This window comes from Drosophila melanogaster, chromosome 2R (genome assembly GCF_000001215.4).
Source record: "Drosophila melanogaster chromosome 2R".
NCBI classification, from domain to species: Eukaryota; Metazoa; Arthropoda; class Insecta; order Diptera; family Drosophilidae; genus Drosophila; species Drosophila melanogaster.
The window spans coordinates 4,495,013-4,516,989 of NT_033778.4; the positions used below are offsets into that span (position 1 = coordinate 4,495,013).

Here is a 21,977-nt window from a genome sequence, read left to right on the forward strand (position 1 = left end):
AGTCAATCTCCTCGACTATCAGATACCCTTTACTTTTCTGGGATATCATTAGCTGTTGGGAAATAAAATACAACATTTTTTTACAAATGTGGGCGTAGCAGTTTTGTGCGGTTAGCGTGCCGTTAGAATGGGTGTGCCGAAAAGATCAATTTTACAAGATTTTACTATTTACAAGACTAATAATATTATGAAAAAAAAGTGGGCGTGGTGGTTTTGGGCCACGAGTAACGGATATACAAACCGGGATAAATTAAAAAAAAATGTAAAATGAAAAACAATAGACAACATTGCGGTTGAGCCTCCCGACAACCACGACTTTACTAGTCTAGTCGGGTTGTTATGAAGAAATTTCTAATTTCGTTTTCATATCAACAACACTAATGGACATTAATACAGACAGACAGGGGAAATGCCTTCTGAACATCCGAGAAAAGCACCATGTTCGATAACAAATAAAGTTGGTGTGTGTGCCCGAATTACATAAACATTGAATTCATGAAAAAATATCTCTAACTTCTAGCGGCTCTAAATTGAGATTTGACTAACTATCGAAAGCACTTGACCATTTCACGACATCCCCACCGACGCTCGACGAGCTACTCCATTTCTTCCGTTGAACACCTCTTCTACGCCTTGTTTCCACTCTCTTTTTGGTATGGCCGGATCACATATGAACACCAGTTCTCCTCGACGATTGGCTAGACGCAATTAAAGATCCATTCGACTTCTTGGACATGCACTGTCCTCGTCGAAGTATGGTGACAACCCATACAGTCGGCTGCCCTTGACGGCCTTTCCTTGGCTGTCCTGAGCAAACGCTCCTCTCTGCGATTGCCTTATAAGTGGGCGCTCTGCCTCAGTGCACTCCCTCGTCGTCAGTCCGTGGTCTCCTTTATCGGAACGTAGTCCACGACATCGTCGAATAAATCTGTGCACCCATGCGGTGCTCCTCACCAACCGGTTATAGCTCGAAAATCTATGCAACTATATAAAGTTCGCCGGGACCAGGACAAACTCACATTTCATCTCCTCTTAATCTGGCGTCGGGGGATTGCAGTCTTTGCGCGATCAGTTTGTGGGGACGCGGTCATCTGTCATCTGTTGCTGGCTGCCACTACATTCATAGTACCTTCAAGTGGGTTCAACTATCTAAGCACACTTGCCGAACTGGAAGTAAATCGACAGAAATCAAGCCCAGCGTCTGCTTGTATATATCTCATCCGTTAAGAAACGGCGATAGCTTCTTCTTTACTGGAGAAACTGTCGACGTGGTCTTCCATGTAGTGATACTCGTTGATCCGTGCTGCTTAACTACAAAGCACTCTCCGTCTTCACATAATCGTCGAGCAAGGTGATCAGGCCGCTCCGAAAGTCATCACCTGCATCTCGTATATGTCGGGCTCCAGACGATCGTCTCCTGTCCTCCATAAGAACCCCTGGGAACCTCCCCTCTGGCTGCATCAATACTTGTTAAAACAGATTATGTGATCTAGTCGGGGTCGTCGACTTGGGCGCCAGATATGTTTTAATGATGAACGCGGCAAGGTAGTTGCAAGGGGATGTCAACGTGGCACGTTGCTGCTCACGTAGTTGCTGAAGTGTGTTGCGGCGAGTTGCTGTCCACAACACAGTCACCTCGTTGTCGCCTCTGTAGCTGTGGTGTGGTACAGAGTGCGGATCAGGACCAGGTGGTGGCTACGATCAGCGACTATAGCTGAAGTGACCAAGTGGAATAAGCCGGTAGCAGGGTCGTAGCTCCGACTTGATATTCACGGCAGTTGTTTTACGATAACGTCACTTTATTTCGGCTGTCAGTTCAGAACTAAATAATACAAAGAGAGAGAGCTTAAGATTACCCTATCTCGCACAGATCACGGCCGCCGACCAGCATCCGAAGTATAGCTTCGTGTGTCGTTCGTCGTCACACGCAGCTTTTCCTGATGTTACTTGTTAAATTATATAATAACTTATACTTATTGGCTCCGATAATTTACCTAACATAGATCTTACGATTCTATTCACTCTCTCTACTTGCCCTTTAGTTTAAGGTACGCCTGTAGCCACCTTTATATACTCTATGAAACGTTCTAGAATGAAGGTCGAAACCGTTAGAGAGGTAAAACAAGATCCTCGGTCAGAAATAATTCGTTTTGATCTATGTGAATCGTATGAAAAGGTTATCACGGTTTTGGATTACAATGGAGTGTGCGATCTTGAATGGTTTTCGGTACACGGTAAAGAATTTCCTACTTTAATTTTCATAGCTGGAAACCAATAGAATCTTTTTCCAGGTACAGTATTCAGTACAGATGAGCTCTGTTAAATTACTTTTCTATCCATATTCTTTAAAATTTGTTTCATAACAGCATTAAATTTTAATTAAGAATTAAAATATGTTGATCAATAATTTTCAATTCAATTTCATATAACCTGTTTTTCTTAGTCGTCTACCGGTACAGGGCAAATCCGGTGTATAATCCGCTTGTAGTCTCCAGTTTTGTTTTTGATTGTGACGACGCGAACTGCGCCATCAGAATAGGGGTGGAACTCCCGGGGCCCCGGTGCTGTGCTGTCCTCCGCTATGTTGCAGGCGGATGCCCACTTGCTGCGCTGCTGTATTAAAGTTAAGTATTCGGAGATCCATCGATCTCAGAAAAGATTATGACGACCCATTTTTTTTTATTGTTTTTTTTTAATTATTCGACTAACGATATGAAAATTAAAATCTTCTAAAGATACCACATACCGTCCGTAGGTGGATTGCACGATTCATAAACTCTATTGGGATTATGCCTACGTACTTAAACAAAAACCTCAGTTTACTCTTCAGTCCTTGCTTGCTCACCGGGACTGCCAGTCAAGGTATGACTTCGGTGAGCAGGATGTGAGGCCAAGTCGCACTCCCTTCCTTCAGTGTAGTATATGAGGGCTCCGCCTTCCACCCTTTAGTCGCCATTTAAGATAAGTGTGGAACGCTGAGGTAGTATTCTTCGCCCGCTAACTCTAAAGGAGGTAAAGACATGTTCCGCACTCGATCTTTGCAGTTAATAGTTTAACCGTTATAACTTCTGAGTTATCTACCACTCTTGCGTAAATGGCGGCCCCAAAGGCACGACAAGAGGCATCGGAGAAACCACACAGTTGCAAGTCATGAATTTCACTATCTATCGACACTACGGCAGGGTAAATTGAAGTTTTCACGGTATAGTTCCCACTGTTGGGCATAGCTGTGCATTTGCATTTACCAGCCGATTCCTGTGATAACTTAGCCTTTCATGTTAGCGACTTAAGTTCTGGTTTATTTCGTCAAATACCGTGGGCAGTTTCAAATCCTTGTGCAGGGTGGTGTTTCACACATACCACTCGCAACCAGTGACCAATCTCGTAGCCCTATTCTGGATAACCTAGATCCTATTGACTTGGCTGTCACAAGCCAAGCCCCAGATTTCGCACCCAGAGCAGAGGGCCGAGGACACTTCACTGAGGGACTCCTACAGCGACTTCATGCTCAGTGAAAGAGCCGGGTTATACCTAACTGCGAATCGCCTTCCTTCAAGATATAATCCAAGCAATCCAAAATATGGAGTCTGTTTGATTATGACCAGGATTCCAGTATGCCACATTCGATCAAAAGCTTCTCAAATTTCCAGAAAGAGGGCGTTGCAATATTTCATAATGTTGCAGTTGCTCAAGCTACTGTGGTCATCACGGAACCCGAACTGGTGCTCAGGAGTAATCCCTTGGGATTCCATGATCCTGACTATCTGACTACCTGACAGCAATTAGTCTCTCAAACACCTTTCGCTTTCGGCTTTCCAGGCTTGTGGATCATGGAAATTATCCCGAGCTTCCACTAAGAAGGGAAGTATTACAGCCTGACAATACCAACGTTATGAAGATGATCGCACGACCTGGTAGTGCCTTTAAAGTGGCAATGCTCTGTTGCAGTTCTAGAGTGCCATGACATCAGCTCACTCTCTGGGCTCAAACGGCGTGGTTGGAAGGTCCATCTGAATCGCTTGTGTCAGATGCTTATGAGTCTCTTCTACTTGCTGCTGACTGGCAAGCTTACATGGCTGAAGTCGCTCAGCGAGGGGAGCAGCGAATACATCCGCTTTCCTCAAGTCAGTCCGGCACCAAGCAATGTTGCTATCCATCAGTTGCGCCTTCCTCGTGCAACGCCTTTTGATTTCCGAGTTATCGGTGACGGCACGAGCACGCCAGATATAGAACACTCAATCCGGACAGAAAGCTACAAACTAGCAAGGTCAACAACCAGCAGAAAATCAGGATTCAGAAGAACTGAACGCAGGGGTATCGCAGCAGCAACGAATTGTACACTAGACTAAGTGACTGAAAGAAAGACTGAAATAAAATTCACTCTGATTCTGACCACTGATACATTCAGTCCAACCAGAAATTCCTCCTCTACTTTATTCAAAAGAAAGTGGTAGTAAGCCTATCATCGAACCATGCAGATTTGTGCTCAACTAATGCGCTCCGCAATCTACATAGTGCTCTAATCTATTCAGAATTGTCCAACAGGTCGCGAGGCCTCATCCACCTTGTGCGTAAGCGGGGGTCGGCAGCGGGCTGCCGTGATGGGCTGCGAGTAGCCAGTCTTGCGACCGACTTAACTATATTAGTAAATAGGTCAATGGCATCCTCAATGTCTTGACTAGTGTTACTACAGTCAATCTCCTCGACTATCAGATACCCTTTACTTTTCTGGGATATCATTAGCTGTTGGGAAATAAAATACAACATTTTTTTACAAATGTGGGCGTAGCAGTTTTGTGCGGTTAGCGTGCCGTTAGAATGGGTGTGCCGAAAAGATCAATTTTACAAGATTTTACTATTTACAAGACTAATAATATTATGAAAAAAAAGTGGGCGTGGTGGTTTTGGGCCACGAGTAACGGATATACAAACCGGGATAAATTAAAAAAAAATGTAAAATGAAAAACAATAGACAACATTGCGGTTGAGCCTCCCGACAACCACGACTTTACTAGTCTAGTCGGGTTGTTATGAAGAAATTTCTAATTTCGTTTTCATATCAACAACACTAATGGACATTAATACAGACAGACAGGGGAAATGCCTTCTGAACATCCGAGAAAAGCACCATGTTCGATAACAAATAAAGTTGGTGTGTGTGCCCGAATTACATAAACATTGAATTCATGAAAAAATATCTCTAACTTCTAGCGGCTCTAAATTGAGATTTGACTAACTATCGAAAGCACTTGACCATTTCACGACATCCCCACCGACGCTCGACGAGCTACTCTCTTCCGGTGAACACCTCTTCTAAGCCTTGTTTCCACTCTCTTTTTGGTATGGCCGGATCACATATGAACACCAGTTCTCCTCCACGATTGGCTGGACGCAATTAAAGATCCATTCGACTTCTTGGACATGCACTGTCCTCGTCGAAGTATGGTGACAACCCATACAGTCGGCTGCCCTTGACGGCCTTTCCTTGGCTGTCCTGAGCAAACGCTCCTCTCTGCGATTGTCTTATAAGTGGGCGCTCTGCCTCAGTGCACTCCCTCGTCGTCAGTCCGTGGTCCCCTTTATCGGAACGTAGTCCACGACATCGTCGAATAAATCTGTGCACCCATGCGGTGCTCCTCACCAACCGGTTATAGCTCGAAAATCTATGCAACTACATAAAGTTCGCGGGGACCAGGACAAACTCACATTTCATCTCCTCTTAATCTGGCGTCGGGGGATTGCAGTCTTTGCGCGATCAATTTGTGGGGACGCGTTCATCTGTCATCTGTTGCTGGCTGCCACTACATTCCTAGTACCTTCAAGTGGGTTCAACTATCTAAGCACACTTGCCGAACTGGAAGTAAATCGACAGAAATCAAGCCCAGCGTCTGCATGTATATATCTCATCCGTTAAGAAACGGCGATAGCTTCTTCTTTACTGGAGAAACGGTCGACGTAGTCTTCCACGTAGTGATACTCGTTGATCCGTGCTGCTTAACTGCAAAGCATTCTCCGTCTTCACATAATCGTCGAGCAAGGTGATCAGGCCGCTCCGAAAGTCATCACCTGCATCTCGTATATGTCGGGCTCCAGACGATCGTCTCCGGTCCTTCATAAGAACCCCCTCACCTCTGGCTGCATCAATACCTGTTAAAATATCTCCTTGATGTTTGCACAAACCCGACTACGCCTTCCCGGAAATGGAAGAGCACCACTAGGAGGGGCTTCATGCGCCGTGGGTCTTTCACCAGCACTGAATTCAGGCACATTCCGTTCAACATGGCTGGCGCGTTGAAGACCTTTGAAGATTTAACCAGGCTTCTTCGGGTTCCCTATCCCGAAATGTGGCAGGTACCTTCCTAAAACCTATGGACTGCTTGGGGCTCCAGCCGTCGTGCGTAACTCTTCTTGACGTAATCATCCATATCCCAATATAGGCCCGCGGGAAGTCCACACCGCGCCTTAATGTTTCGTTCAATGTTGACAAGTCTCTTAAGTGACATACAGTAACCTCGCTACACTGATCCTTGTGTGTTCTTTGGCCGATTTGTCAACTCTCAAGGTTCAAGCTGCGGCTGAGTTCGTTGCCGATGAGCGTGCCAGACGATCCTTCTTGATCCCGCCTCCGGGCTCTATCTGCGATTGGCGACCGTTTGGGATGTCCAGTTGGGTCATGGAGTAGGTAGTGGTGCCTCATCCGGCATCCATTGACGTTGCATTCCCTGCCCTTCTTGCATAACCGGGCCATATGTCCATACTCCAGACATGAAAAAATAACCTCATTCGCCGGGCAATTAAAGCTCCATTCGACTTCTTTGGACGACAGATCAACCAGCACGTGGTCCGTTGTCAACAACACACAGGACAAAGAAGGCAAAGCTTCGCAGGTGCAACGGCGCGCTACAATAAAGCGATTTCAATCTAAAATTCTGTCTTCTCCTCCACACAAATCATAAATTTCGTGGGACGAACACACAATCTCTCTGAGCTTGCCACTGCAACTCGTAGCGAGCAGAACTAAGAAAAACTGTTCGATACACCTGGCGCCAAACCGTCATTATCCTGGCCAAAGAAACAGAGAGTAAGATGGGGAAGTAGTGGCTGTACAGCTTAAAGAAGGATGACTTTCCCGTTATAGTCAGCGCACTTTTAATCCAGCTTGACCAGGTTTGGTCGAGGAAATGCAGAAGACGCTGTTCAAGTTCAGCGAACAGACCACAGACGAGCCCAAATCAGTCGCAATTCTGAAAGTATTAGAAAAGGAGACCGGAAGGAGACCGGCTGTAGAGGTTAAAGTCACCGGCGTTCCCTGTGGGGTCAGTAGGCCCGTAGGCGGGTTCTCCAGTTGAGTGAACTCTGCAACCCATATCCCTAATACATCTGAGAAGCATGTTTCCTTTGGGATTAACAGTTCTTGAACCCCACCATGATTTTTAAATACGATCAAGTGGTGAAATGGGTCTTTGAAACCAGCTTATGCTGCTCGGCACACGCAGCCCTGGCGACGTCAGCGAAGTTAAACAAAGAATGTGTTGCGTTATTACCAGTGCATTTTGTGGTTGGTGTATTTGCCAAGGTGGGATAATGGCTTCACTTCTAGCTTTTCACCAGCCCTCTTTTTGGCTTCAATGTAAGCTCGTCAACACAGTATGAAGCTGTGTGCGACTCTCTACAGTTCTCACAAGTAGCAGGAAGGTCTTGGCTTTTCTACACTCTGCAGAGGCATGCTCTTGACCCCACTTGACACAAGTGTACTGCAGTCTGCAATACCTCTTGGTATACCCGAAGGCCTGTCATTGGTAGAACGGAACCAGGACATCAATCTTCCTAAGCTACAGTGACCACACCTTCTTGTTATTGGAGGCTGGTTCCAGGTTACCAAATGTTCTTTAAGTCTCGGTCAGAGACACACTGAACTTTTAATTCCTCCGTTATGAACTCAGCAGCGGTTTAGATGCGCAGTCGCTTAATTACAACGCGGAAGGCCCGATTTCCTTGTCCATGTGATCCATGAGAAGCTGTCAACTGCGACTACTTGACGGACATCATCAAGCATCAGACCATCGGTGCTCCTCATCAATCGGTTGTAGTTCGAAAATCTCTGTAACGATAAAAAGGTCGCCGTGACCCGGGCAAACTCACATTTCATCTCCTCTTAATATGGCGTCGGGGGATTCCAGTCTTTGCGCGATCTTGGCCAGCTCTCTTCTGATCCTCATGGGAATGGAGGTCCACTTAGCCACCGCGAACCAATACTCTGGTCCACGCTCTAGTGCGGCCTCGTCGCGTCATCTCCCACGTTTTCGGAAAACGGAATCCATCTCCATTGTGAGCCTTTGTGGATTCTAAGATCTCCGACACCTGGCTTCAGACAGCTCAAAAATCCAATCGGGTCGAACGGACAACATAACCAGTCTCAGGAACTCCCTCTTTGTGGGATCGCGTTCACATGTTATCACGCTCTTTGGAACTCATCTGTTGCTGGCTGCCCCTACATTCCTAGTACCTTTAAGTGGGTTCAACTATCTAAGCACACTTGCAGAACTGGAGGTAAATCGACACGGCGACGCATTTGCGCCACCCAAACCGGCCAATTCATTATTTCGAAGAACTATAAACTATAAACTGTCGGGACAATTTTTTGATCCATTAAAAAATATATTAACTATTTTACAAATAAAAGGAACCGCAATTAATTACGCAACACAATTTGTGACTCTTCCTTAACTTCAATTTGGATTATAAATCCAATTTGGTTGTCCAACAAAAAGTGAAAACAAAAGAAGAAAATTAAACAATCCAATAAATCCAATACCATTAAATCGATACAAAAGTTTGTGAAATAAAAACTAAAAAAAAAAAACTTAAAACAAGTTAAAATAAAATAAAACTACAACAAAATACTTGCTCAGTTCTTAGCCGACAGAAACATTGATGTTATGCTACTCTCAGAGACTCACCTTACCGAAAAGTACACCTTCCAAATACCAGGATATAAATTTTACTTTACGAATCACCCGGATGGCAAGGAGACACTGGGATACTAATACGATTGCGAATTAAGCACCACTTTCTTGGTATTTGGCAAGAAGACTGCTTACAATGTACCTTTATAAACCTCCAATGCCATAATGATGCTCTCACTATGAGTAAAAATTCACAATACTTTTTGACTCGTTTGGTGAAAGGTTTGTTGCAGCTGGCGATTGGAATGCCAAGCACATGTACTGGGGATCTCGGATAGCGAACCCTAAAGGAAAACAGCTGTACAACGCTATCATCAAACCGCAACACAAACTTAACTATGTCTCCCCGGGAGCGCCTAAATACTGGCCAGCAGATCTCATGAAGCTTCCAGATTTGATTGACTATGCCATCACAAAAGGTACCCCAATCAATGATTACAGCTGACGCACTTCCAGAACTCTCATCTGGTCACTGTCCGGTGCTCCTTCATCTTTTGTCCAGCTACAACACATCGAGCGACCGTGTAGGCTTACAAGCAATAGGACCAACTGGGCGAGGTACAAAAAATATGTTTGTTCCCATACCGACTTTTCTAGCCCCCTGAACACCGAGCAAGACATTAATGGTGACATAGAATCAATACTTGTCGCAGCAGCAAAAGCGTCAACTCCACAAGACAACCATGTATGCAGTATACAATTTAACAAGACAAGTAGACATATTGAACTGCTTGTGCTTGAAAAACGACGACATCGAAGGGAGTGGCAGGAGCACAGATCACCTAACGCAAAGAGTAAATTAAAAGCAGCTTCTCGCAGACTTACCAAAGCGCTTAAGAAAGAAGAAGCGGACGCACAACTAAGGTACATCGAGAATCTCACCTCCACAGGCACAAAGAACTCGTTGTGGAAAGACCACAGGAACGTACAAGGACCAACAGAAACGGTTGTACCTCTCCGTAACTCTACCGAAAACTGGTCTCGCCGTGACACGGACAGAGCAAGAGTCTTCGCTGATCATCTTATTTCAACCAAATCCAGCCACTAACTTATTTACTCTCCCGCCTTTAACTGCATCTGACTTAGCACCACAAGATCCTGTAGATCCTGTAGCCAAGCGAGATAACGAAAGTCATTAAAGAGCAATTGAAAACCTGGCTACGACTCAATAAATCAATACGAATCGATGATCATCGAGCTCCCAATGTGTGCAGTTCTGCGAATCTGCTTGCTCTTCAACGTAATTACTAAAATTAGATACTTCCCTCAAAAGTGGAAGAAATCAATTATAATCATGATCCCTAAGCCTGGGAAAGACAAAACACAGCCATCATACAGGCTAATAAGCTTACTTACTTGTCTATCCAAGTTATTTGAAAAAGTGCTGCTGCTACGCCTCAGCCCTAACCTCAAAACACATATCACACTCCATCGCACCAATTTGGGTTTTGGGCAAAACATGGAGCCATTGAACAGGTTAACCGCATCACAACAGAAATTCGTACTGCCTTTGAACACCGTGAACGTCTTCTTAGACGTTGCACAAGCATTCGATAGAGTATGGCTGGATGGACTTATGTTTGAAATAATCAAACTGCTGCCTCAAAACATACATAAGCTTCTTAAGTCTTACCTATATAAAAGAGTGTTCGCGGTCAGATGCAGTTCAAGCACTTCAAGCGATTGTACTATAGAAGCAGGAGTGCCTCAAGGAAGTGTTCTAGGCCCAATTCTATACACGGCGGACATTCCAACAAACTACCAGCTAACGATATCCACATTCGCTGATGACACTGCAATACTAAGTCGATCCAGATGCCCAGTAAAAGCTACGATGCAACTAGCACGCCATCTAACTTGTGTAGAACTATGGCTTGCAAATTGGCGCATACGAGTAAACGGAGGAAAGTGCAAACAGGTAACATTTACCCTAAACAAACAAACCTGCCCACCCTTGGTGGGCACATACGCGCATCCCACAAGCCGATAACGTAACATACTTAGGTATTCATGTGGACAAGCGGCTCACCTGGCGGAAACACCTAGAGGCCAAGACGACGCACCTCAGACTAAAAGCAAGGGATCTACACTGGCTTATAAACGTTCACTCTCCCGTAAGCTTGGAGTACAAAGTCCTCTTATATAACTCCGTTTTAAAACCCATATGGACTTGAAAACTTATTGTTAGTCTCTTAAGTAAAAGGGAAGATTCAATAAATAAGCAAAACATGAAAAAAAAACAACAAAATACAATTTACAAAATTTTAAATATTTGTTCTAAAATTCTAAGAGATTATACCCTGAAAACTCTAAAAACTTTAATAAATAAAAACGAAAAAAAAAAAAAATAATACGTAAATTATAAATTACAATGGCACAACCAATTATTGCCGCACCCAAAATCGTTGCATCATACATCATACCATTCAAGGATGATCCAGAAACGCTCCACGCCTTCGTCAGCAGAGTAAATACGTAATTTCACTCTACCAAACCAATGTTGTAAGACAACAGAAAATTCTACTTGGAGCCATCGGAGGGAACTTGGACCTACAAGTAACACGGTCTTTGGGACTTCCGAACATCGAAGATTGGCTATTGTCAGAATTTAAGTTCCAAACACTGAACTACAAACTACTGGAGCACTTCAGGGAGAGACCTACAAAGGAAATCTAAGAGCATTCTGCGAAGAAGCAGAGAGACGAAGTCAATTGTTGATTTCGAAATTACAACTTAATTTATATTCAGGCTATTAAAGATTCTAATAAAATACTAATTAGAAAAGTGCCAATACAATTATTCACTATTTTAGCTCATCATGATATTACACACTTAAGATCTTTAATTACTATTGCACAAAATGGGGGAATTTATGAAGAACATATTCATTTTGAATTAAATAAAAATCCAGAAAACCGTATTAACTTAACTTACATCTTAGTGAACAAACCAAAATGATTATAGAAATCTCAAGGAAATCACTATTCTCGACATTTGGCATTCCAATGCCAAACATGGACGAAATCCTTGGTAAATTAAGAATATGTTAATATTTTACAACTATTGATCTGGCAAAATTTTAATGAAATATTAAATATAAATGAACTTAGAATCAAACTGCACTTTTCACCAACAACGGTCATTACAAATACCTTCGAATGTCATTTGGCCTTAGGAATGCACCCGCTACCCTGCAGAGGTGCATAAATAATATCCTTCGACCGTTGCCAAACAAACAATGTTTAGTCTATCTGGATGATATTATAGATTTTTCAACATCCCTCACAGAACATTTAAATTCAATACAATTAGTTTTTTCAAAGCTTGCAGAATCAAATTTAAAATGCAGTTAGATAAATATGAGTTCTTAAAAAAGAAGCTAGTTTTCTTGCTCACATCGTAACCCCTAACCAAACCCTATTAAAGTTTAAGCCATAGATTCGTATCCAATTCCAAATAAAGTAAAAGAGTTCAGAGCTTTTCTTAGATAAAGTGGTTATTATCGTAAATTGACCGCCAAAATTGCCCTCTGTCGTCTCGCTTACGCTGAGAGCGTAAGAAATCTAAAAATAGAATTTGCTTGCTTGTGTTAGTAAAATCACTGAGCGCGAACGTGTATATGTGTGCGTACTCGTGCTAGAAGAAGATTTTCGAGCTGAAATCAATTATAATCCAATAATTTACATATTTTGAGTTTTGGCCAATTTCGTAGCAATATGATAAATAAATACTTTACTATTGCAAAACGACTTTTATTGAATATAAAATCGAGGAGCTCTGCGTATAGTCAGCTTTAAGCAAACGGATTAAGAGAAGTTAAAAGGAAAAACAAAAAAGTAGGCGTGCATTTCTTTTCACCCAAAATTGCGCATTTTTTAAAAATATCCAATTTTAATATAACAAAATAATAATAATAATTTAACTGAATGTAATTTGAATTTTAAATAATAAAAAAAGATTATTTAATATTGTATACTAGATTTAATTTTGTTAAATAAATAAAATAAATAAAAAAGAAAATAAATAAATGTTCTGGTGGACGTAGATTCTGGGGACGTTGCGGGCCCACCCAACCGACCTGGAGGCTTTTTAGCAGCATCATCCCTTATTGGTAAGTCGGAGCCGCTCCAAGCGACTATAATAACTGATGTCAGCTTCATTATATAAAAGTGCATGAAGGTCACTTATTAATTCTAACATCATATTTATTTCTATCAATCTCTTTATCAGCCTTTGAAATCACTCTTGTTCGTCGACTCTTTGTAGGAAAGGTCAAACCGGTAAGAGTGCTAAAAACACCGCAGAAGAAGTGCCCTGCAAGGGACGGAACTTACACTAAAGCTGACGCACAGATCTCGTAATGCTGAAAAGATCGAAGGGTTCAGACGAGACGTGCAAAATCGTAAGGATACGCTCTACTTTCCCTAAACGACTTAAAAAACATTTGATGTTGACAAAGAACAGTAGGCCAGGTTAATTGATCTATAAATTTCAACGCCAAGATTGTAATAGATGGTGACGGTTGTTTGTAGCAACTGCGGCCATCGATGCTCAGAAACTTGTGGACGTAGTCCTCCGCGCAGGGATACAGTTGCTCACCAGTATTGGATCGGCCTCGGCGAAGATAATAGTTTAGGCAAAGACACTACGATAACGAGATGCGTACCGGCCATAAATTGGTTTGGCACTACGAAGCTACTTTTTTAGTGACGGCCAAAATTGCTCTCTTTCCGCTCGCTCCCGCTGAGAGCATAGGAAATCTAAAAATAGAATTTGCTTGCTCGGTGAGTAAAAACAAGAGACGAGAACGCGTATATGTGTGCGTGTTGTGCTAGAAAACGATTTTCGGGCCGAAATCAATTCTGATCGAGGAAACGAATTTACATATTTGGTGAGTTTTGGCCAATTTCGTAGCAAAAAAACTGAAAAACTGAAACTAAAAAACAACTGAATTCAATGTGTATTTTAAATAATAAAAATTGATCAAATGACTTAATAAATATACTAAATAATTAAAGCAAATACAAAGGAACTTATTATAACTACTGTAATTTAAAACATAAATTTTCAAAAAAAAAGTCATTACATTAAGAAAAAAATATATCATAAAACTTTAAAAAATAAATAAAATTATGAAAATTGTTTATTGCAAAAGTCATATCTTGAGGCACGAAGTGCGGACACAAGCACTCAACAATCATTGCCTTTTTAATTTTTCACACGTCGCAAGCTAAATACTCTAATGACAATTATTCTAATATAAAGGCATTTCTGAAATTTATTTTGTGATATTATGATTCGGCTATTACTATTTCTAAGCTTTATTTAAATAATAATTAAGTTTGGGCAATACAAAACAAGAATTTTTACATGGTGCCAATTGGTCAAAAATAATATAGATTTAAAGTCCAAGAACTTCTCAGGTGAAACACATATTTTGTCAAATTTACAATGCATAAGCATAAGTGCGCGTAGAAAAGAGCTGTTCGCTGCACTGTGGTTTTTTATGTGTGCTTTTGGCAGAAATTCGAAAAGATGACCTACCTTCACCAAATTTGGTTTGTGTTACTCTTTACTTCCCCCAAGATGATTCACAAAATTTCAAGTGATTTGGTCAACTTTCATATAGCTGCCATAACAATATTTATATATATTGATTATAATATATATATATAATATAATATTATATTATAATATTTATTTTAAATTTTTACCGTCTATTAGTGTCATTTGACCGACATATTTTACAAATATTTTAATGTTGTTTATTTTGTGCAAATATATGTGCAGATTACTAGTCTGGGTATCCAAGTTTTCTTTTTCTGCTAATATAAGCACTTGAGTTTCCTTAATAAATTCAATTTTTAAAGGACGACAAAACCGTATAGATTGTGCGATCTGTTGATCCAAAATTATTTTTTGTTCATTGTCTACTAATTTTAATGGCACAATTGTAGTAACAAACAGCGATCCATCATATACAGCACCGATTTCCTCATAACGTTGCTTATAAATACTCTGACCAGTTGATCCATTATATCCATAGCAAAATATTAATTGGCCACCTATCAAATTGGTATGTGCTCTGAAAGTTTCATACTGCAATTCAAGAGTTGTTGTAACTCAACTTGCGCCTTATTCTCAAAATACTCGATGCCATTTGGTCTAAGCTTTAGCTTAGCATTAAGAACATCAGGGTAAATATCAAAGCCGTGTACTTTTGTATTCAGTTTTATATTGATGTATTGGCTTTTTGTAAATCCCTTTTCAAATAAAAAGGCTAATGCATTGTCGACGGACATTTGTGTGGGCTCAGAAGAGAACATTTTTCTTTTTATATTATTGATATTATCGCTGTTACTAGCTGCTTTTAATACAACTGCCATGTCCATGTGAAGCAGCATGCAAGAGTAATGGTACAGAATTATTATTTTCATCCGCAAGGTCCGAAGCTAATTTTCGTTTAAGTCGGTCATTAGCCTTTTCATAAACTAGTTTTGGAGTTTTGCAAATCAGCGATTATACTAATACTAGATGCCAGCCATTTGAAGTGTTTTTTCTTCAACCTGTTCAACGATCTATTGCAACCTGGCAAATGTTTCCTTAAGTAATCAAAGAAGGACTTAACTTTTTTATTAAACAATGAAATACAACATTCATTTAAATTATTCTGACCAATTTTTTTAAATATATGCTGCCTAACTGCATCCTCAGAGCGACTATTGTTGCTCCAAATGTCTAGCAGCTCTGCGTGCCCAAACAAGTATTCATCTACAAAAACGTAATTTTTTCAAAAAGGAACAAAAAGAAGCATACGAAACAAGTTCTATAATATTATACACATGTTAGTTAATAACTTGCCGTTAAAATTCTTTTGAAGTGGTTTCCAAGTTATATTCCACGAAACACAGCTACATTTGTTAAGTTGACTGTAAAAAAGGCACATAAACAAAACACGATACAACTACACAAAAACATAACATACACAAAAATGTTAGTGAACTACAAATCTACATACCTGTGCTACTGTTTTCCATGACACCACTTTAAACTTTTTTAATTCTCTGAGGAAATATAAACCACAAATGTTGCAAAATGATTTACCATAAATTTTTTTCTTCCGTTAAAATTAATTTTTTTTTTTTACTTTCTGCCAAAAAAAAACACATAAAAAACCAGTGTGCGCTGTAGCGCTCTCCGCTCTCTCGAACAAAAATTCGTGAGTGCCTGGAGCCACCTCTAGAGCTACGGCGAAAAAATCGAGTGCCAAAAAATCGTATGGCGTTATTCTAGTGTCTTTGGTTATAGGGACTTCCGTTCAGCCTTCATTTCGACTGCTTATTGTTTCAATTATGAAATATCAAACAAATTTATTGTAAGGATGTTTTTTATGAGCAAACACTATGGATGAAAAGCATACTCACGTTTTCTAATTTGTGTAGACGGTCTTTTGGGCTTTTTCTTTGCCACTGTAGCTGGTGCTGGCGTTTTAACCACAAATGTCGCTCTTGCTGCTGATATACCCTCTACTGCTACTGCCTCCGGTTTTTTTTGGAGGAGCAGGAGGGAACCTTGAAGTTCACTTCATTTCTTTTTGAATGGCAAGGGGAACTCTTATGCTCCCGTTCTAGTTGTTTTTTTTTCTGTTGAATTATTTCTACTTAAAAGCTTGGGATAACATGTTTATATTTTTTGGTTGCGTTGTTGCACTTAATGTACTGCACTATATTGCACAAGACATTTTATTTTTTTTCGCAGATTTTTTGCACGGTATCGCGTGAGTCGATTATTTGGATTGGATTATATGTGGATTGTGAGTTAACTATAATATGTCTTCATTTGCACACACCCATTTGAGCGAGGGTTATTTCAAAAGGTTATATGACTAATCTAAATGTCTGCTCCGACCACAGCCAAAGGTATCCATTCCATGAAACAACCCGCCATGAAGCAAACAATGCCGGAACGGCAATTGTTGAAAGTAGTTAAGAAAGGCTTGAGGGACGGGCGCTATTTGTACACGCGATGGATTTGTTCACTGTAGATGAGCTTCGGGAAGAGTGCGTTAATGTAGTTTCGGAGTTTCGGTCCTTTAGCAATTATTTTCTAATAGAAATATGATCATATGACGAAAACCAAAAACAAAATTGACCGAAAGCTTCACTAAATCGTTTTATGAGCTTTTAAAGGTGAAGTGTTAAACAACTGATTGAGAGAATGCAATTCCCGCCAAATTATTTGCTTACTTTTGCACATGTTACGATCGTTAATACGCTGTCATAAATTATAGTAAATTATGGAAAATAAAGGCCAAGGTATGTCGTTTTTAACGTATGTAGTTAATATATGTTTAGTTGTACTGTTTTTCTGTTGTGTAACATCCAATTAATGTGTATTTTAACAGAAAGTTCTAACGTGTCCCTGTGTTTCGTGGAGTATAACTAATTTTCTGACCAAAGTTAAAAAGTCCGTTTTTATCTTTAACTATTGCCTTTGACGGTAAAGTAATATCTTTTGCCCATTTTTGCTCGTTTTCCTAAAATTTGATTTTATATAGGCAAGTTCAAGTTCAGACATAGCGACCTCCAGGACATTTAGAGGCGTAACAATCGGCAAGTAAGTTATGTTTTAGATTATATTTCTTCTGCAATTAACAACAATAATCTGGAATCGAAAAAGACAGAAGAGATTGACAAAAAAATAGTAAATTTTGAATTATTCATTAAAAGAAAACTGACCGAGTGTAACAGACAACTTGACCGATTTATTTCCAAACATAGTGAATGGCGTCTAAGATAGCAATTCTTGTTAGTGATTTTGAAAACTCCAAGACACCACAGCAAATGGGACGCCGAAACTTATCTTACCAAAATGCAGGAGAAAGATTAAAAAGGAAACTGGCATCCAATCTGGCAAGTGAAAGTGATCACGACACAAGTCTTTTGATTCATGCAGCAACTGTTTCTGCTAGAAAAGAATGGAAGAGGAAGAAACTTTAAAAACACCAGAATTTCCAAGCGAATCAAGGATGCAAATTCAATGGCAAAAACCAACTCCTCTTTCACCAGATGAAGCTCTAGCTTATCAATAACAGCAATATATAAGCACCAGGCTTTTAAATGAAAGCCATAACAGCGACATATATCCGCCCTATAATGAACTGATCGAAGCAAAATTACAGTGCCGACCAGAGGGTATAGAAGTAATGGAAAACACTGCTCAAGTGATATTACAAAATCTCTTGGATCATACATCGCAAAGATTAATTAATTGCAATCTGATGTTTTCAAGCAATTTCCAGATATATTTAAAATCAAATTGATTTGCAACTACGGATTTGATGGGACAACTGGTCATAGTGCACCCCAATTTCTGATCAATCATTATTTGTAACTTCTGTCATACCCATACAAATTATAGATTCATTTAATCGGCATATCTGGATAAACAGAGCACCGCAGTCCATTCGATTTTGCAGGCCTCTAAAAATTGAGTTGATAAAGGAAACTGCTGTCCACATAATGATGGAAAAAAATCAATAAGATAATCAAATTAATAATCTTACGCCATAAACTTATAAGTGTGATGAAACTCGTGAAATAGAAGTTACCTATGAAGTGCACATGACACTTATAGATGGAAAAGTCCTAAACGTCTACTCAATGTTATCCGATCTGTGGAGTCAGCCCAACACAAATGTTGAAAATTACAAATTTTAGTTCAGAAACCTGTGCACCAAAAGTAAAAGCTTTACAATTCGGGGTAAGTCCATTACATGCTTGGATCCGGTTTTTGAATTTGTTTTTAACGTATCTTACCGAGATAAACGTATCAAGCCGAGATAAAAAAGTGGCATACTAAAGGAGAGGACAAGGTTAAAATAAGTATTTGAAAAAAATATATCCAAGAGGAAATGTGGAGAGAAATGGGCCTTCGAGTAAGCATGCCGAAGCAGAATGACAGCGGCAATAGCAATGATGGTAATACGGCAAGAGATTTCGCATGTACCAAATTTTCGTCGACAACCAGCTTGAATGAAAATCTTTTGGAAAAGTTTCACATTATTTTAATAGCAATATCGTCCAACTATCTTATAAATTCTGACAAATTTCGTTCTTTTTGCGATATAACTTTTCCATTATATATCCGAACATATCAATGGTATCCCTATGTCATCAAGCCTGGAATAAACTGTACAAAAGGGACCGACTAGCACATGCAAAGAAAAATAGTGGGATCAATACGATGAGTGATATTTTCCACAGAGCGATTGATTCCTAGAGAGAGAAAAAATAGGAAAAAACCACTTCCGAAGGCAGTAAAAAGTCTGTGGAAAATACAGTCTAATTTTAAACCTGATCCATCAGACAAAATATTGGATTCACATTCCGGTTTTGATTCGAGTTCAGATTCGGAAATTTATAATGTAGAACTAGAAAAAGAAGAGGGCGATTATTTTTAAAACAACAATATACACATATATAAAAACACATATATTATACATATAATATACACATATTATACACATATATTAAAAAAAAAAAAACAATCAAATTTCGTTGACTCCTGAGTCATACCAGTAGGTAATATGGGAGGCAAGAGAGGGCGTGGTCGAAAACCACGTGTGCAAACTATTTGTGATTTAACAACAAAATGTACAACGTTTCAAGTCCTTAGCTCAATTTTTAGACTTTAGTCCAAAAAATCGAATTCTGGACCACAGTATATTGTTAAATTTATATTTGGCCGTCTGTTTTTTGGTTGTTCACGATAATAGTGTCATTTAACTCCTTAACGTCCATTGACACATTAAAGCTGCTTAATCTCTTTTATTATCTGATTTTATTGTATTTTTTAACAAGCATTCTAACGCGTTTTATCTTAGTCTGATTTGATAATACAGCGCTTTTATTTATCAAATTTTATTCTTATATCTTTTATTTCTGAGGACAGTCGGGACTATACCAATTGATAATGTCGTCCAATGCTCTAATAGCAAATTCTATTATCGTATTGTGCTTCCAAATTATTTATAAACTACCAAAAGTTAAAAGATTTACCGTGTCTTGAAGTTCTTTTCATTATACTTTGCAATTTGGGATGGTTTTAAATATGTATGTATGATTTTGCTGTTAAGTTATAATCTAACATTGACGAGAATTAAATATTGTCGTTTTCCATACACTTGTATTCAAAATCATAAATGGTTATCTATCATGCGTGATTTTAATATTTAATATATCCGTCTGTCCTGTCCGTGTGAACGCCTCGATATCAGGAACTATAAAAGCTAGAATGTTGAGATTAAGCATAGACATAGACGCTCACTCTAACGCCCACAAACACCCAAAACTGCCACCCCAACACTTCTGAAATCTGTTTTCATATTTTTATTTTCCTAAATTTCAGAATGACAGAAAATATAAAAGGTTAAATGAATGAACTGCACGATATAAGCTGCGGCACGGAAAAGGTTTCATTTGGTTTTTGTTCAAAATTGTTTCGCTTTTAAATAAGCTGCGAGCCACTGAAAGTGTTGAAATGCATTACTAGCTCTCCCATTAACTGAGCGCGGGTATCAGTCCTGGAACTCAACCAGAGATTTTTCGGTATCAATCACTTTCCAATATAAGCTACAGATTATAGATATGAAACTACAAATTAAAACCGAGATATGAGATTATAAAAAACGAAAGATTTTTCATTTATGTTTCGGGTACTGCTATGACAGCTCAATAATACAGTAGTCTAATCCCAGTGCTCCTATAAAATTGAAAATTTTGTTTGCATTAAAACTGAGATGCTCAGACGTGGAACTGATTGATACTGTGCGAACTCGATTTTCCGTACGCGTTAAAGGTGCCACTTGCTGACCCAAAGCTATCCAAATTCTTTATAAACAATAGGCAAAACCATATGCGTCTTAAAATCAAGGTTACATATATAGAGTGAACGTGATTGTTTATATATACATTTTTCCTGTATGTAAATTTTAGTTTTAATATAATCAAGACTAAATTTATGTTAGGTGCAATTAATTCATTTTATTATTCAGAAACAAATTTATCGCGAACCAAAATGTATTCCTTAGCAGTAGAAATATTGAGGCACTGCCATCATTTAGTAGTTTATTTCACCTCCTTTACTTGTAGTCCAGGCGGTAAAGACTGCTTAATTTTGTCAGCCTTTTCTTTATCCTGTACGACAAGGGTGTAAAGGAACCTCGAACAACGGATCTTAAATTTGGTGTTAGTGGGATTTTTCTTGATTTTTACAGCACGCGCATCAGAACGGCGTGCCTTATTAAGAAAATCTTTAACTTCTTTAATTTCCCGTGGCATCTGTTTAAAAATGTATATAAACAGTGAAAAAATACATTATTTTAATAGAAATACTTACATTAATCCAATTTCAGATATATTAATCCACAGAACCTATATTTTGATCGTTGTTGTTCAAGTAGATAGAAGGAAAGGAAAACGACTTTACTTCCGGTTAACGATTTGTATATAAAGGGTTGCATTTTGCTAAATCGAAATCGTTTGAGATATGTTGTAACTACTGTACTAAAGTTCCGCTGAGGTCACGTTTACACTAGACAACTTCTTGCTTTTCGAGGGCTGTCTTTGTATGACTTGACTGGTGAAGTGAGCATATGGAGTTCTAGGATTCTACACATTAGTTATTGGTATCCATAATGATACGTTTTATATTTCATAACCATCCTAGCCATTACCCACCATATTGAGCTTATAAAAAATAGGGAATAGGAAAAAAATAGTTTACTAAGTGGTTCATTAATATTTATTTCCAATCATCACAAGATCATTCTGCCACTTAGGTATTTTCTAAAAAATTTATTTCTGACCCCACCTTGGATTTGACAAGAAAGATTTTGCGGTCGGCAATAAAATGTTCGATTTAGCAAGGGTTGGATAAGTTCGTCGACAAAAGTTACCGCGAAGGTTGCCATACTGTTAGTAAGGCGAAACAAAGGTTTCCGCTCTAATT

General features: G+C 39.4%; 1 protein-coding gene and 1 long non-coding RNA gene across 3 annotated transcripts, besides 13 other annotated features; one reads left to right on the forward strand and one right to left on the reverse strand.

Annotated features, from left to right (window-relative positions):
* Positions 1 to 934: 934 nt before the first annotated feature.
* Positions 935 to 1,298: a mobile genetic element.
* A 1,376-nt stretch (positions 1,299 to 2,674) lies between these two features.
* Positions 2,675 to 2,998: a mobile genetic element.
* A 246-nt stretch (positions 2,999 to 3,244) lies between these two features.
* Positions 3,245 to 4,686: a mobile genetic element.
* A 75-nt stretch (positions 4,687 to 4,761) lies between these two features.
* Positions 4,762 to 4,804: a mobile genetic element.
* Positions 4,805 to 5,997: 1,193 nt separating this feature from the next.
* Positions 5,998 to 6,356: a mobile genetic element.
* Positions 6,357 to 8,066: 1,710 nt separating this feature from the next.
* Positions 8,067 to 8,365: a mobile genetic element.
* A 537-nt stretch (positions 8,366 to 8,902) lies between these two features.
* Positions 8,903 to 11,204: a mobile genetic element.
* A 64-nt stretch (positions 11,205 to 11,268) lies between these two features.
* Positions 11,269 to 12,477: a mobile genetic element.
* Positions 12,478 to 12,694: a mobile genetic element.
* Positions 12,695 to 12,982: 288 nt separating this feature from the next.
* Positions 12,983 to 13,433, forward strand: lncRNA:CR44100 (long non-coding RNA:CR44100). The gene is made up of 2 exons (NR_073824.1): positions 12,983 to 13,077; positions 13,197 to 13,433. It is a non-coding gene; the product is annotated as a long non-coding RNA:CR44100 (long non-coding RNA).
* A 170-nt stretch (positions 13,434 to 13,603) lies between these two features.
* Positions 13,604 to 16,267: a mobile genetic element.
* Positions 14,459 to 16,145: a mobile genetic element.
* A 786-nt stretch (positions 16,268 to 17,053) lies between the features above and the next one.
* Positions 17,054 to 19,690: a mobile genetic element.
* A 514-nt stretch (positions 19,691 to 20,204) lies between these two features.
* Positions 20,205 to 20,361: a mobile genetic element.
* Positions 20,362 to 20,375: 14 nt separating this feature from the next.
* On the reverse strand, positions 20,376 to 21,446 carry RpL38 (Ribosomal protein L38). 2 transcript variants are annotated; one of them, NM_001273771.1, is made up of 2 exons: positions 21,366 to 21,446; positions 20,376 to 21,307 (listed from the first exon to the last, which is right to left on the reverse strand). In NM_001273771.1, exon 2 carries the CDS (start codon positions 21,305 to 21,307, stop codon positions 21,095 to 21,097), a length of 213 nt encoding a protein of 70 aa, NP_001260700.1. In that variant the 5' UTR covers positions 21,366 to 21,446; the 3' UTR covers positions 20,376 to 21,094. The 2 variants fall into 2 exon arrangements, with proteins under 2 accessions (NP_001260700.1, NP_001036440.1); NM_001042975.2 differs by having other exon boundaries at positions 20,988 to 21,307.
* Between the last annotated feature and the right edge of the window lie 531 nt (positions 21,447 to 21,977).